This window comes from Drosophila gunungcola, unplaced genomic scaffold, assembly GCF_025200985.1.
Source record: "Drosophila gunungcola strain Sukarami unplaced genomic scaffold, Dgunungcola_SK_2 000010F, whole genome shotgun sequence".
NCBI lineage: Eukaryota > Metazoa > Arthropoda > Insecta > Diptera > Drosophilidae > Drosophila > Drosophila gunungcola.
In genome coordinates, this window is record NW_026453198.1 from 2,435,296 (window position 1) to 2,449,590 (window position 14,295).

Consider the following 14,295-nt stretch of genomic DNA (forward strand, 5'->3'; position numbering starts at 1 on the left):
AAAAGGGGTTATATGGTTGTGGAGTGAATTGAATTATTGTACGTTAAGAGTGTTTCGTAGAGCAATTCGTCGTAGTCTGTCGAAAGTTTGGGAGATTTTCTTTCGCTAAGTAAGTCTGCGTAAGCGTTGAATGGAGTTTGTTCACGTGCGAATTGCTAGTAGACTGATTTTGTTTGCTCTGCTCGCTACGAATATCGTGCGGCTAGCTCAGAAAATGTATGTGTTCGTCCCAACAAATTTATATAAACGTGACCGCCCAATTGACAAGTAGGAACGCACAGAAATGTTCGGGTAAGTCTATCGCCTTCTTCGCCGGCCCCGTCTGAGCACTCTCCTTCCCAAGATGATGTTCCGGGTTGCTCCGGCGTTTATTAACTCACTCCGGGTTAATTCGGGGTGCTAGGTTCTAGACGAACGCTTCCACCCTATCCTCTTTGACGTGGGCTTGTAGACTTGCAGTTCTCGATGTCCTCGCTCTGCTCCTTAGTACGATGTTCTGGTTCTGCTCCTTGCTTGCTCCTGCAGGAATAGGCGTAGTCAGTCTTTGGCTCTCAGAATTTGTTCAACTGCTGGAACAAAGCATCTTGACCTAGCCGTGGGATGCCTTAATAACCTAAGCTACCTGTGCCTCAAGTTGGAGGCTTCAAACTCTAACGTCTCGACGCAGCGATCTTGCTAATTTTTGACGATGCACGGCTTCACTTGTTTCTTCACGTTGTTTTCAATGATTTTTGGTTCACTTGATGACTGATACTTGTTGACTGGTAGAAGACGACTGATCGAGCTTCCTACGCTCGGCCTGCTTATATAGACCTCTGTTTACCCCTAATTATCGGCTGCTTTTTGCCCCCTGGTCCAAAGTTCTCGGTTTTACCATTCGACCTTTCGCCCAGTGGGCACGGCACCATTGCAGAATCTGAAGTCCGGTGCTGCCGTTACTTCTTGGCACTTCGACGCTCCCTCTCCTGTCGCCGCCTCTCTCGGACTCTTTTTGTCCCTCTCTGTGCACACGGCACCACACTCTTTCGCCGCACTACCAAATATCACATCTGATGAATAGATGCCTGTAAGCTAATTAGGTCGCAAGAAATTATTAAAAATGTCAATAAATATTTCATCTGTCAATGACGGTTCTTTGATTATTTCACGAAGTTTATTTTTTTAAGGTATAAGGTTACTTTTTGGGGGGGCTTTATTTTCTTCTAATACTATTTGTAAATGAAATTCGTTTAAGACTTTTTCCGTTTTAAATACATAAATCATCGTTTAAGCCCTTCCTCAGCTGAGGGTATAGAAATACAGCTAGTTGCTGCTATGGAGGTTGCTAATGGGTATGTCTCTAAGCTAGTGCATCAGCTTTAGTTTTTCATTAAACTTTTTTCTAAACTCATGTTTTCTATTGCAAGCCATGAAGGCTTCGCCAAAGTTCAAAGGCCTCAGAGACCTTACAATAGATTCTTTGGGTTCGTTAAGGCTTTGTTAAGCATTTGTCCAGGCCTCACTGACTAAAGAAACTCCTGTTGTTTAGTGTCGCACTAGGGTCAGTTTATTTAACCTTTTTACTGTAATTCCATAATTTGCTTATGGATTTCTTTAAATGTCAATCTACGTTGTCTGAAATTCCTTAATGTGTAGTCGACTCTGATAACGTATTGCAGTAGAACTGCGTGAGATTCATTTTTATCTCTTCCCAAATTAACAAGGATCATGAAGCATAAAATATGCTCAAAGGAGTGTCATAAGAAAGTTTATTCGAAAGAACACAAATAATCATAAAATATAATATACTATTTTATGAGCTCTGAGTTTGTTATGTTAATCCATCTAGAGCCATAATTTACGATCTGTTACTCAAAACAAGGGAGCAGTTCTTATACGGGTATGACATTACATTGTTCGCCTTGGATTTTTTTGGTTATAAAATCACGGTCACACTGTCTTTTTAACTACTTTATTTCGTATACATTTAAGCCTAGCTTTATCTTTTCATTTTGTCGTCAACTCCAATAAATGAGCAATATTGTACTTTTTAAATACAATTTTGCTCATTGATGTATTGGCCCCGGTGGTATTTCATCGAATGGTATTTTTATACCAAAATCCGGTTCACATTTTTTACTATTGGGTATCAGTTCTGACAATTTTCCTCATTCATTGCTCATTGGATTAGTCATAGTTTGTCTTGCTCGCACTTATGTAAAATCGAATAGTTAATACAAAAAATGAGCAATGAATGAGGCCAACAATGTAGTGCCATAACCCTATAATATGCCTAATATTATCGCTTAAGATTTGTCTCACACCACCTGTGCGGGGGACAAAAGATAAGTCTCCCGGTCAGGCAAACAGATGCGGGCTCTGCGTGGGCCATAGATAAGACTAGAATGAGAATCTTGGAAACAATATTTGAAACAATAAAACAGTTTAAATTCAGAACTCAATGAATCCTAACAGGATTTTACAATCTGAAGGGGAACGTCTCCTTGCAGTTATAGCGTCAAAAGGCGAACCAACCAAATATTAAGCCATACAAACATAAATTTTCCTAGGTGTACTTAAACTAATTTGACAAAAATATGGAATAGTTATACCCGTTACTCGTAGAGTAAAAGGGTTTTTTGTATTCGTTGAAAAGTATGTAACACGTAGTGGGAAGCCTTTCCCCTTCAAAAATCATGCGGCGTCGGTTTCGGCCTTTTCCAGAAATTTCTGCCAGCTGAGAAAACCGCCATTTCGGCTTAGGACAAGCTTCTCAGCAACAGCTGATTGTAGAACTATCTGGCATCATCCGCAAAAATACTAATTAGTATTTTTTTTGCTAAACACTAATTTCCGACACTAAATTTGGCTATGCATCTGGCTAGCCTCCAAAGGTCGCTAAATACTAAAATACTCGCCAGGCGCCGCTACAAGTATACGAAACATTAATGCAAGCGGTGGACAATACTACTGGTGGTCTATTCGTCCTGGACGGACCTGGAGGAACAGGGAAAACATTTGTCATTTCATTGATTTTGGCCACTATTCGATCAAGATGTGACATAACTTTGGCGTTAGCATCATCTGGAGTTGCGGCGACTCTTCTAGATGGCGGTCGTACTGCACATTCTGCGCTTAAGTTGTCACTCAATTTAAGCACAATTGATACTCCAACAAGCAATATTTCTCGATCCAGTGCAATGGGAAAATGTTGATGCAATGCAAGCTCATTGTTTGGGATGAGTGCACAATCAAATCACTTGAAGCACTTAACTTCACACTGAAGGATCTTCGGCAAAATAACAACATCATTGGCGGCTTGCTGATATTATTGGCAGGCGATTTCCGGCAGACGTTGTTAGTAATTCCCCGTGGAACGCCTGCAGATGAATTGAATGCTTGCCTGAAGGCATCAACTTTATGGAATAACGTAAAAACGTTATCGCTAACCACTAATATGAGAGTTTAACTTCAAAATGATCAAAGTGCTGCACAATTTTACAAACAATTGTTAGCTGTTGGAAATGGAAAGGTCCCAGTACCAGCGACTTTTGCCGATTTGTAGATTCTCAATTAGCTCTTATTGAAAATGTTTTCCCAAGCATTGAACTATTAGAACTATGCTTGGTTAAGTCAACGAGAAATTCTTGCCGCAAATAATATTGATGTACTCGCACTGAATACACACTGGCATTCAAGTCATTTGATTCCATACATTATCTAACGAAGTTTTTAAACTCTCTGGAGTTACCAGGATTTCGACCGCATAATTTGCAACTCAAAATTGGTATAGTTGTTATGATGTTGCGTAATTTGAATCCACCGCGACTTTGCAACGGTACTCGACTTTCGGTAAGAAGACTTATGCCGAATTTGATTGAGGCAACCATTATTAACGGAAAGTGCGCAGGTGAAAATGCATGTATTCCTCGAATACCAATGATTCCGTCTGATCAACCATTTGACTTTAAACGATTGCAATTTCCAAATCTCATTGCGTTCAGAATGACAATTGACAAGGCGCAAAGCAAATCGCTTACTCTTTGCGGGATAAATTTAGAAAATCAATGTTTTTTCACATTTCAGACCAAAAAAAAAATCTGGTTTACCAAAGAGCACTTTAATGGAACGGATAATTTACGGACACGAATAACGCTTCGATTCAGTATTTTTGGATTCACTTTCATTCATCAACAGAAGTGCAACCAAACAACACTTCATTTTTGTATTCGAAATAAAATAATTACTGTTGTCAAATAAAATTAAAAAATGGTTCATTTTCAAATATGAAACAAAACAAAATGTTCATCTTTTAATCACCAAACGAAATGTTACATAAATCGAAGTCATCTGGTTGCGAAGCGGAGTTCGCCGGGCTTGCTAGTTTTATATAAAAATTGTATGTAATCTTACATTTCACTTAGAATTTTAGTTGTGAAGTTAATTAAAGCTTAAGATTAAACTTATATTAAAATATTAATAAAAAAATTTAAATAATTAAAATATTGTTAGCCGCTGCGTAACCTTGAAAAAAAACAACGTGGTCTAGCCGTTCTTGATCTTTTTTTGTTTGTGTAACTGTGCTTTTTGTGGTGTCTTTGAGCTTGTTGTTGTGTTGTTTTGCGATTGTCATTTGAGTTCACATGTTAAACAAATTTTTAATTTAAATTGTATTTGATTCCTTATTTTATTTGATGTATTTTTATTACGATTTATATAATTAATAATTGGAGTTCCGAGACCGGTACAAATCCAATTAAGATTCAAAGTATGTGTCATAATAAGAGCGGAATATATATATATTTGTAAGAAGCTTGCATTGTTTTGGCAAATCGTTAAGCGAAAATGATCAACATTTTTGAAATAATATTTTACTAGAGTCAACTATTTCTTTGCTTAATGAAACAATTTTAAAATTACATGGTTTTGGTAATTTTGTTCATTTTATATATTTCTTAAACTATTTTTCTGTCATTATAACTTTTTGTAAGAGCGGGGCTTGGGGTAGAGTTGGCCAACCACGTCCAAATGTTTGTAAATAACTTAAAGTAAAAATAGCAGCCTTATATGATCACAAGAACTGAATTACGATTGCTCTCTCATCTTAGCGCAACCTCTGAGGCAATCGTTTCGATGAAAGCTATAGGATATAGAGGTACGATCTGTCCAATTTTTTTAACATATATTTATAATTTTTTTTTTACATTTTCACGAAAGTTTCGAAGCAATAGCACATCTAGAGGTGTTTATGGCCGCGGTTCCATTCAAGCCCGACCAATGCCGATTGCCCAATATGGTTCTCCCAAAAGTCGACCACATCTGCTCGAACTTCTGCTCAAACTTGTGGGTAAGCGACTGATCCAGCGCTTTCAATTTCTGATCATTCAATCGCACCGAGTGGTTAATGGCCCGGTCAAATGCGTCACACGTGGCAAACTCATTCTGTGGTTCCACTGAATTGCGTTTTTATAGTGAGGCTTGACAGCGATGGCGAGTGGAACTTTTAGGTATTTTCATGGATCTGGGGTTTTCTAAGCCCAAGTAACCCCACACCTGGCACCAATGTAACGAATAAGGCTATTGGAATTGCGCTAACCGACAAAGCACGAGCTGAGGCGTAAGATAACATCTATATTTTGACAAACGCAATTTTTGGGATAAACTTTACTTTGTTTATTGATAACAATATGTTCACTTTTTTGCATAAAATTATTTTCACAAAAAAGTAGTTGTTCATCACTTTTCGATTTTCCATTTCTAAGCGAACCAACACTTAAATCACAGAATTTGGAGAGGCATTTTATCGCTAACTCCATACACAACTAGAAGTCCATTTAGGGCCCTCGTAACTAAGAAAATATGGATGCTTAAAAAAAAAGTAAATAAATTCAGAATACATAATTTGGGTATTCCCTAAATGATTGAAACTCTGAATTCCTGAAAGTCGGTCAGCTGTTCTTCATTTGTTCGATACAAATTTAATTCGTTCAGTTCAGCAGTTCGGCAACCCAGAGGCTGCTGAAAATGTTGTTAAATTGCTGAAAAGCCAGGGTCTCAATTCGAGGAAAAAAAATGAACTCACTTCAATTCTTTATTTACATATATTTAGTGATTCCTTTCATGTTGTAACCAAAGTCGTCTTCTTAATTTTAAATTCTCACTAGCCTTTTAAGCAATTTAACAAAGTTTTCAACATTTTCCGAAGTTTGCTATATATTTTAAAATAATTTTTTTACTTCCAGAAAACGGTTGTAATTTTCAGAAATTATAAATAAATTTTTTATTATTTATTTTATTTTTATTTCTTTTTGTCAGTTTTGTGAGTTTATAATGGTACATTGTATGTTAAGGTGTAAAGATTTATTCATACTTTTTAATAGGTCTACTTATCGAATAAACTGAGACTGTAGCGTATAAGGAGGTTAGTTTCGCTGTGCTTTCGAAATACAAATATGTTATACAAATAAACCTACAAGCTTCGAATATTAAAACGGGCTTTGACCTTCTATCCGATATAAACTATAAGGTAAGATACCGCAGGGCTTTGTCCAGAAAACTCTTTTCCTTCAAATTTTTTTGTGGATACTGGTGCATATTATCCTTCTTGCCTTCCTCGCTTTGTTGTGGGTGCTCAGAGTAAGGGGTCTTGACGTACTCCCTCTTCAACACCATACTGATAATGCGGTATCCAGTGGAGCGATGCTTGGACCGCGTTATCACCTGGGAGCGGGGTCGCACCGGTGGTGCAGAAACGGAACCGTGGACTCCCGATTCAGCGGAAATTGAATCCGGGCAGGAGACGCCGTCGCAGCTATAATAAGTGACGCTGCTGCGTGGTGAATGGGAGCTACTGTCATAGGCTTCGTCGCCGCAGGTGTAGTTCTCGGGCAGCCCAGGTAAATTGAAGCTTTTGACATTCAAGGCATCAGACACCGCATAAGAAATGCATTTGGCCTCTAGGTATAAAAGCGGCTCATCAAAGGCCTCGTCGGCACTGAATGTAGGACTGGAGCAGCGCTCGACGTTCAGGTCTGTCATTCGAGCCCGATGAAGTTTTTGCGCCTGCCGGAGCTGGCGAAGCTCGTGCCGCTTATTCTGTAGTCGTGATATGGACTCCAGACTGTCGATGAACAGATTCAGGTCGCGCTGTGTAAATTGGGCTACGTTCAGGTTGACGGTGGTGGACATCGAGGGCAGGTCCTTTAAGTTCAGGCTTAGGAACTCGGTGCAGATGTATGCTGACATCTTGGTATGATATCTAAGAAAATGAATTAAGTAACAGTCTTCTGGCCAGGCTGGTTGCAGGGCAACTGATACTTAGGGAATGCCTTCGTGGTTTATTTATACGAGACAGGTAGACACAATATTCTTCTTATATTGTGTTTTGAGTGTCTCTATACCTAGGAATGACCTGTGACCTCACCACAGGTAGCCAATAGAAAGCGAATTACACCCAGGAATTTCCCTAATAGCATTTTAATGTCTGGCTTTTCCTAATCTAGGCATGTTTAAATTGGGCTACTTAGAAACAAACACGACCCGTCACAGTGACCTGACCCGTCTTCTATAGGCCGTGGATGTATATTGGCGCATGTCCCAGGTCGCAAATAGGTGTTTTGGTGCATCGACTACATCGGAAGTGGGGCAATTTAAGCCTTAAGACTAATCTGCCTGTAGACTGTATGATTTGACTGACATCATAATTAAACTATAAATTGACCCCGACTATATTTCCGATACAATAATCTACAAACTTTTTTGTTGGTTCCAAATTTTAAATTTAGCAGAACTAAAAATGTATCCCCAAAAAAAGTTTTTTTTTAAATTATGATCGCTTTTGAGATCGTAGGTCATTGTAGGTAAGATACTTTTAGCTTGAAAAACCTTTTGAATTTTTAAAATTTAACAATTTGGCCGGAATCATGCAGCAGTCGAAGTACTTTTTTTTAGCGCCTCAAAAGACTTCCTATAGCTCTATTGTTTCTCAATCTTTTTGTAAAAAGAAAAGTAAAACAAAATTAAGTTACTTATTAATGTAGAGTCTATAACTTAAAGTTGGTAGTGCTTTGTCCATTCTTGGAGTGGCAGCTTTAAGGGACCTTAATGTAGATAAAAATTAAATAAAGGTACTGTTTTTATACCCGTTACAATTTAAGTCAGAAGTTTTCATCGCATTGAAGAGACATTTTCGACCCTATGAAGTTTATAAGTAAACAACCAGCTCCCAGCGTAAGCTGGCGGCAATTTTAGATTTTATTAATCCATTTTCATATTTTTATATATTATTTTACATTTTTATATATCACTTAATAATCTTTGTATATTATACCAATATATCTCACGTATGGCCACCTTAATATTGTACCACCCTTATGGTGTCCAAGCTCTGGGCCAGCAAAGTGCACCGCTATGGGCCGTTCCTTTATGCTATTGGTGGCCAGCGATCGTATGACTTTAGCAATTTTGTGCTTATTCAGCGAAGATGCCACGAGCATCCGGCCATACGTTTTTCTTTTTGTCAATTTTATACCCCGACTGGGACTTAAGGCCAGCGGGTGAAAGAAAGTTACCCTCTCAACCTAATCATCGTATTTCTACAGTTGATGTCACAGGCCAACCGCCTCCTTCTATATCAATTGCGGCTAGGAACACTTGGAACAACCACGATCTACCGACCCCTCTGCCACGGTTGTATAGACAGCACGCTTTACCCCCGTCACGGAAGTATAGCCAGCCGGCATACAAATGACTCGGTTTTCGATTTCTGATTTTTTTGAGTGCGTGACAAAAAAATAAGTTAAAGTCACTCTAGTCTCGTGCAATTGGACTAGAAGTTTTATGTGAATAATTTTTTTTTTTTTGTTTACATATGCATTTTATTTATTGAATTTTCTCTGAATAACTAATGCAAATAATTAAATGACAAAACATTCCATAGTCTTGCTTTTGATTTGATTTTCGATTTTTTAGAGTGCATGACAAAATAAAAAATATCAAGTAACTCAAATAACGACGCCCTTCATGCGTTTATTGCAGGGCTTAGAAGACCACTCAAATCAGTCGTGCTGCCTGTACAACCCAAAGACCTTCCGTCCGCACGAGCGCTAGCGCGGGAGGCTGAGAACAGCATTGAAAAAATTGCGTTCGCGGCAACTTACGCTAAAGCCATTGAAGACAAGTCCCCTTTTAATGAAGGCAATAGACGCAACACTTCATCCCTAAGCAGGGCCAAGGCAAGCCTCATGAGGACAACCTATGGCCGAAGCGCAGGCATCCTGTAACCGTAGACCAGAATAAAGTTCAACCCATGGAGGTAGACCCCTCGACGGCCAAATTCAGGCAGGAAAGAAGCTGGGGGAAGCCACAGAGTAATAACAATTTCAAAAGGCAGAACTCGTCTCAGCGTCAATCGGGCCAAAGACGCCAACGCGTTGATAATATAGCCCAACCCCAACAGTAGGAGGTAGGTTACTCCGCCACAGCTGAGGCAAAAGTTGCCAAAATTGAGGACAAAATTGACACTGCCGAACTTAATTAGCTCCTTAATTTTTTAGGGAGCGCTCCCGACTGCCGTTCATAGAGAGACAGTTAGCTGGCAGAACACTAAAAATACTCATCGACACGGGGACAGCAAAAAATTACGTTAAGCCCGCAAAGGAGCTAAGCAATGTAATGCCGGTCGAGACCCCCTTACTGTGAGCCGTATTCACGGTTCCAGTGACGTCAAAAACAAGTGCATAATGCGAATTTTTGGGTTAGACGCCCCACAATCGATGCAATAATAAGCTTCGATTCGCTAACGCTAGCAGGAGTAGCATTGGACTTAGGCAATGGCGTAATAAAATGCGTAAACGCCACCGAAAAGCTCTTTGACTGTGAAAACGTCAACTTCACCAAAATCGATGACATAGTGGTACCAAGTTCGGCAAAAGATGAATTTAAAAAAATTAATACGTTTTCGACCTTTAATGAAGCACTTACCTTTAACATCTCGGTCATCGCTACTATTCGAACTATGAGTAACCGTCTTCTCCAAACTATACCCCTATCCTATTGGGGAGGCAGCAGACTTTGTTAACAAAGAAATCAAGGAACTGCTGAATAATGGTATAATTAGGCCGTCCTAATCCCCATACAACAGCGCTACTTGGGACTGACGATGATGGCATCAGAAAGAAGCGATTAGTAATCGACTTCAGGAAGCTGAATGAGCGAACAGTCGCCGATCGCGTTCCCATGCCACGTATACCCATGATTGTAGCGAACTTGGGGAAAGTCAAATTCTTTACTACCCTAGACTTGAAGTCAGGGTATCATCAAATATACCTGGCTAAAAAGACCGATAAAAAACCTCGTTCTCAGTTAATGGAGGGAAGTACGATTTTTGCCGACTACCTTTCGGCGTTAAAAACCCAGGTAGTATTTTTCAAAGAGCTGCTGCGGGAAGAAATCGGCAAAATATGTTACGTCTACGTTGATGATGTTATAATTTTTTCCGAGAATGAAACCGAACATGTTAAGCACATTGACATAGTGCTAAAGCGCCTGCTCGATGCCACCATGAGAATGGCACGGGAAAAGACTAAGTTCCTAAAAGAGAGCGTAGAATATTTAGGATTTATTGTCACAAGAGGAACCAAAACAGATCCAGAAAAGGTTAGGGCAATAAAAGAGTTCCCCGAACCAAAAAATCTGTTTAGCCTCAGGTCCCTCCTTGGCCTGTCAAGCTATTACAAAAGTTTTGTAAAAAACGGGACGGGGGTTCTCCGAAGATTTAGTTCGCCGTAGGAGTCGCGGTTAGCCTTACATTGTGCGGTTTGATCCTATTGCAACAACGCTGGAATCGGAAGCGAACTTTTTTCCAGTTGCAGAAGGCCATCGAAGAATTGGCGACAAACTTAAAGGGGGAGAGTTAACAACCAGCGCCCAGCGTAAGCTAGGCAGGGCAATTTTAGATTTTATCAATCCATTTTTATATCTTTATTTATCATTTTACATTTACACTCATAGAAAAAAACCAGAATTTCGATGTCAAATCAAGAACGAACGATGTCAAAAGTAGGGTAAATTCGAATTTTTTTTGATTCAAGAACGAAAGGCTATATTCAAGTACGAATTATTCAATTTCGAAGTTTTACATTTGAAAATGAACGTCATCTGTCCAAGTACTCAAAAGTGCTTGAAGAAAGTGCGAAAGATATTAATTTGAGTACGAAAAATTCTTAATACAAGTATGAAAGTTTCTTAACTTAAGTTTTTTTTAAAAAATGTTTTTTTGTCTCTTTCTTTCTTTTCTTTTTTTCTTTTCTCTTTGACTCCATGTGAAATTAGAATGATAAATTGATTTGTAAAGGAAACAGAAAAGCAAACCTTATTTTGTTTACTGCAAGTCGACCCAACCGGGATTCGAACCGAGGCCTTTGGATTCGTAGACGCATTAGCCGGTTGCGCCACACTGGCATCAGAATTTACTTTGTACTACGCCCGTATAAGAATTCGAAGCAATTTGTTTGCAATCAAATAGCTTCTATTTGCTATACTTTTGAGTTCAACTAGATAAAAATTTAAATAAAAGCAGAACGTTTGAAAAAAAAAACATAAAAACCAAAAAAAAACAAATTTGATAACTTTGTCTGGGATCTGAGCTCGGGTTCTTAATAGCTTACCCAATGTTTGATGTTCCAAGACACTTACCCCCTAGGTCAATCATTTTAAGAACGAAAGGTTCTTGTTTTAAATTAATAGTTCTTGTTTTTTTGTTAAATTAATAGTTTTTAATAGAGATTACTGTTTTTAATAGCTCTGATATTATTTACAAACACTATAAGCAGGGATACAGCGAAAAATATCGTTTTCTCTATGTATTAAAAAAAACATTTTTAAATATTATTATCAAGTATGACCCGTACTTATTCTGTACACGTTCGTCCTAAAAATTTTAAGAATTATTCGGCCGATTTTCAAGAACGTTCGTGCTAAAATTATTCGTTCTACTTTTTCTGGGTGTATGCATATATATAAATATACTATACCAAAATATCTCACGTATGGCCACCTTAATATTGTACCACCCTTATGGTGTCCAAGATCTGAGCCAGCAAAGTGCACCGCTATGGGCCGTTCTTTTATGCTATTGGTGGCCAGCGATCATCCAGCCATACGTTTTACTTTTTGTCAACTTAAGTTTAGTTCACGTTTGTGTTCCAATAAATAAAGAGCCAAAGCTCTTCAACTGAAACTTCGCCGATCGCCCCGACTGAGTCTCAGGGCCAGCGGGTGAAAAAGGGTAGTTACCCACCAGTTGATGTCACAGGCCAACCGCCTCCTTCTATATCAATTGCGGCTAGGACCACTAGCGGCAACCACGGTCTACCGACCCCCCTGCCACGGTCGTATAGACAGCCGGCTTCACCCCCGTCACGAAAGTATAGTCAGCCGGCACACTAATCACATAATCTATATATTCTTGATCAGCATTACTAGGAGATTCGATTCCCGTTCGTCAACGAACAACAAATACATTTTATTTGGTTTGTGTCGCTCGCGTTTTAAAATATCGATTACGTGCCCTCAAAGCGTGTCATTGAAATAATTGATTTTTTTAAGCAAAGTAAATTTGTATATTGTATAAATAGACAAGGGATTTTCTTCATCTGTAAACTTTTAAGCAAAGCAAACAAAAATTGCATATAATATCAAATGATTTCAGAGAATCGTGTTCAGTTTTATTTCTATATTTTTTAACTAACTCATATTTTAATTATAATGGTAAGCTAACATACAGTTTTAAACGGAAAAAAAACTTGGAGGGGTTTTAATTTTTAACCTTTAAAAAAGTTCGTAAGTCAAGAAAATATTATGGCTATTACATAACGTTGCGCTTTCCCCGAACAGCACTGCACCATTCTGACACCTATTTTTCCGCATCAGCAACAGAACAGTCGCCGATTCCGGCACTCCTCTGTATGAATTGTTCTCCAGTTCGAACTTTTCTCGTTGCTCCTCCAGCTCCTCGAACTCATCTGCCAGCGCCATCAGGGTGTCCAGGTGCCGACTCTCATACGGTCGGATAAACATTCGGAAGGCCTGCTGTTTTCCTTGATCCTGTTCAGGACTTCCTTGGCAGACATACCCAGGGGACGCATCAGCGTCTGCATGTCCACCATGTAAACTTTTCACCGTATGTCTACCTCCTCTGCCTGACCTGGTCTTCTAGCCTCTCCATGTACCATCGGCGAGGAAACAGCCTTCAAAGCTGTATATGAAATCTCCTGAGCTGTCCCACTGACGGGTTTTTAGCAATGCACCACTTAAGGGCTCTGCACTGCAGCAGCTCCGTCACTGCTCGTGGGATCCAGACCATATGACACGGCTGACCACTCCACCTGCTTCAGGAACTCCAACGGCTTATCGTTGCCGTCATACCGAAAGTTCCACTCTCGGACTTGTTTGGCAGCCTTGGCGTAGTTCATCAGATGTGGCCGTACGCTTTCTCTCCTCTCTAGGCTACCTTCTCGCTGCCTGCCGTCGCTTGGCATGCTCTGGATATCCAGCCTTGATAGCCTCGCGGCTTTTCCGCTACTGCTACTGCTGCTCCGCGTCGTTGTCCTCTGCGGCGTCGCTCCTCGTCGCTGTCTCCTGCGGCATCGCTCCTCGTCGTCGACTGCTTGCTGGTGTCTGACTCGTGACGGCTCCACCGAGACTCTGGATGTTATGCGAATCTAACTGTCGGGACCGGCAAGGTGTTTCGCCGAGCAGGTAAAACTAGGTTCTGCCTCTTCGTCTCTCCACTTTTATCGCAGACTCCACGCAAGGACTTCCTGAGCTCCATTTAACCACGACCTAGCACCCGTTCAATCTAAGCGTTGTAGTCTCAGCCTTGTAGACTTATAGTCGTTCGACGTCTCGAATTTGCGATCTTGATCCTGGCACTTGGCACTTGATTAACTTGTTACTGGTCTTGCGTACACGCAGTCGCTTTGATTCTGAGCTGCGCCTGCGCCGCCCTCTTATAATCTGTGATGGTCCCGTTATTCCTCTCTTCCAGCTCGCATGATCGCGTCCAAGGTCAACTGCCGCACCGTTAGATCACGGTGCGTCCTCTTTGAGCAGGTCCGAAGTCCGCCAATTCACTGTTCGACCTTTTTTCCCTTGCGGTGTGAGGGTCCAATGTCCAGCGTGGTACCGTTAGTTCAGTGTGACCCTTCATATGCCGATATTTCCAGCATTTTCTGTCAATCTATCGACACTTTCGTCCAGTGCCAATCGACCGCTTATTAATCGAAGCGTCACCATCTCTTTGCATATGGTGACTTG

At 40.1% G+C, this 14,295-nt stretch overlaps 1 protein-coding gene across 1 annotated transcript; it reads right to left on the reverse strand.

Annotated features, from left to right (window-relative positions):
- Positions 1–6,284: 6,284 nt before the first annotated feature.
- On the reverse strand, positions 6,285–7,256 carry LOC128263663 (uncharacterized). The gene has a single exon (XM_052998736.1). The coding sequence runs from the start codon at positions 7,222–7,224 to the stop codon at positions 6,499–6,501; it is 726 nt and encodes a 241-aa protein (XP_052854696.1). The 5' UTR covers positions 7,225–7,256; the 3' UTR covers positions 6,285–6,498.
- Positions 7,257–14,295: the final 7,039 nt, after the last annotated feature.

Bases quoted from the DNA above. Each gene is read 5' to 3' on its own strand.
- LOC128263663 (XM_052998736.1), bottom strand. From the start codon at position 7,224: ATGTCAGCATACATCTGCACCGAGTTCCTAAGCCTGAACTTAAAGGAC.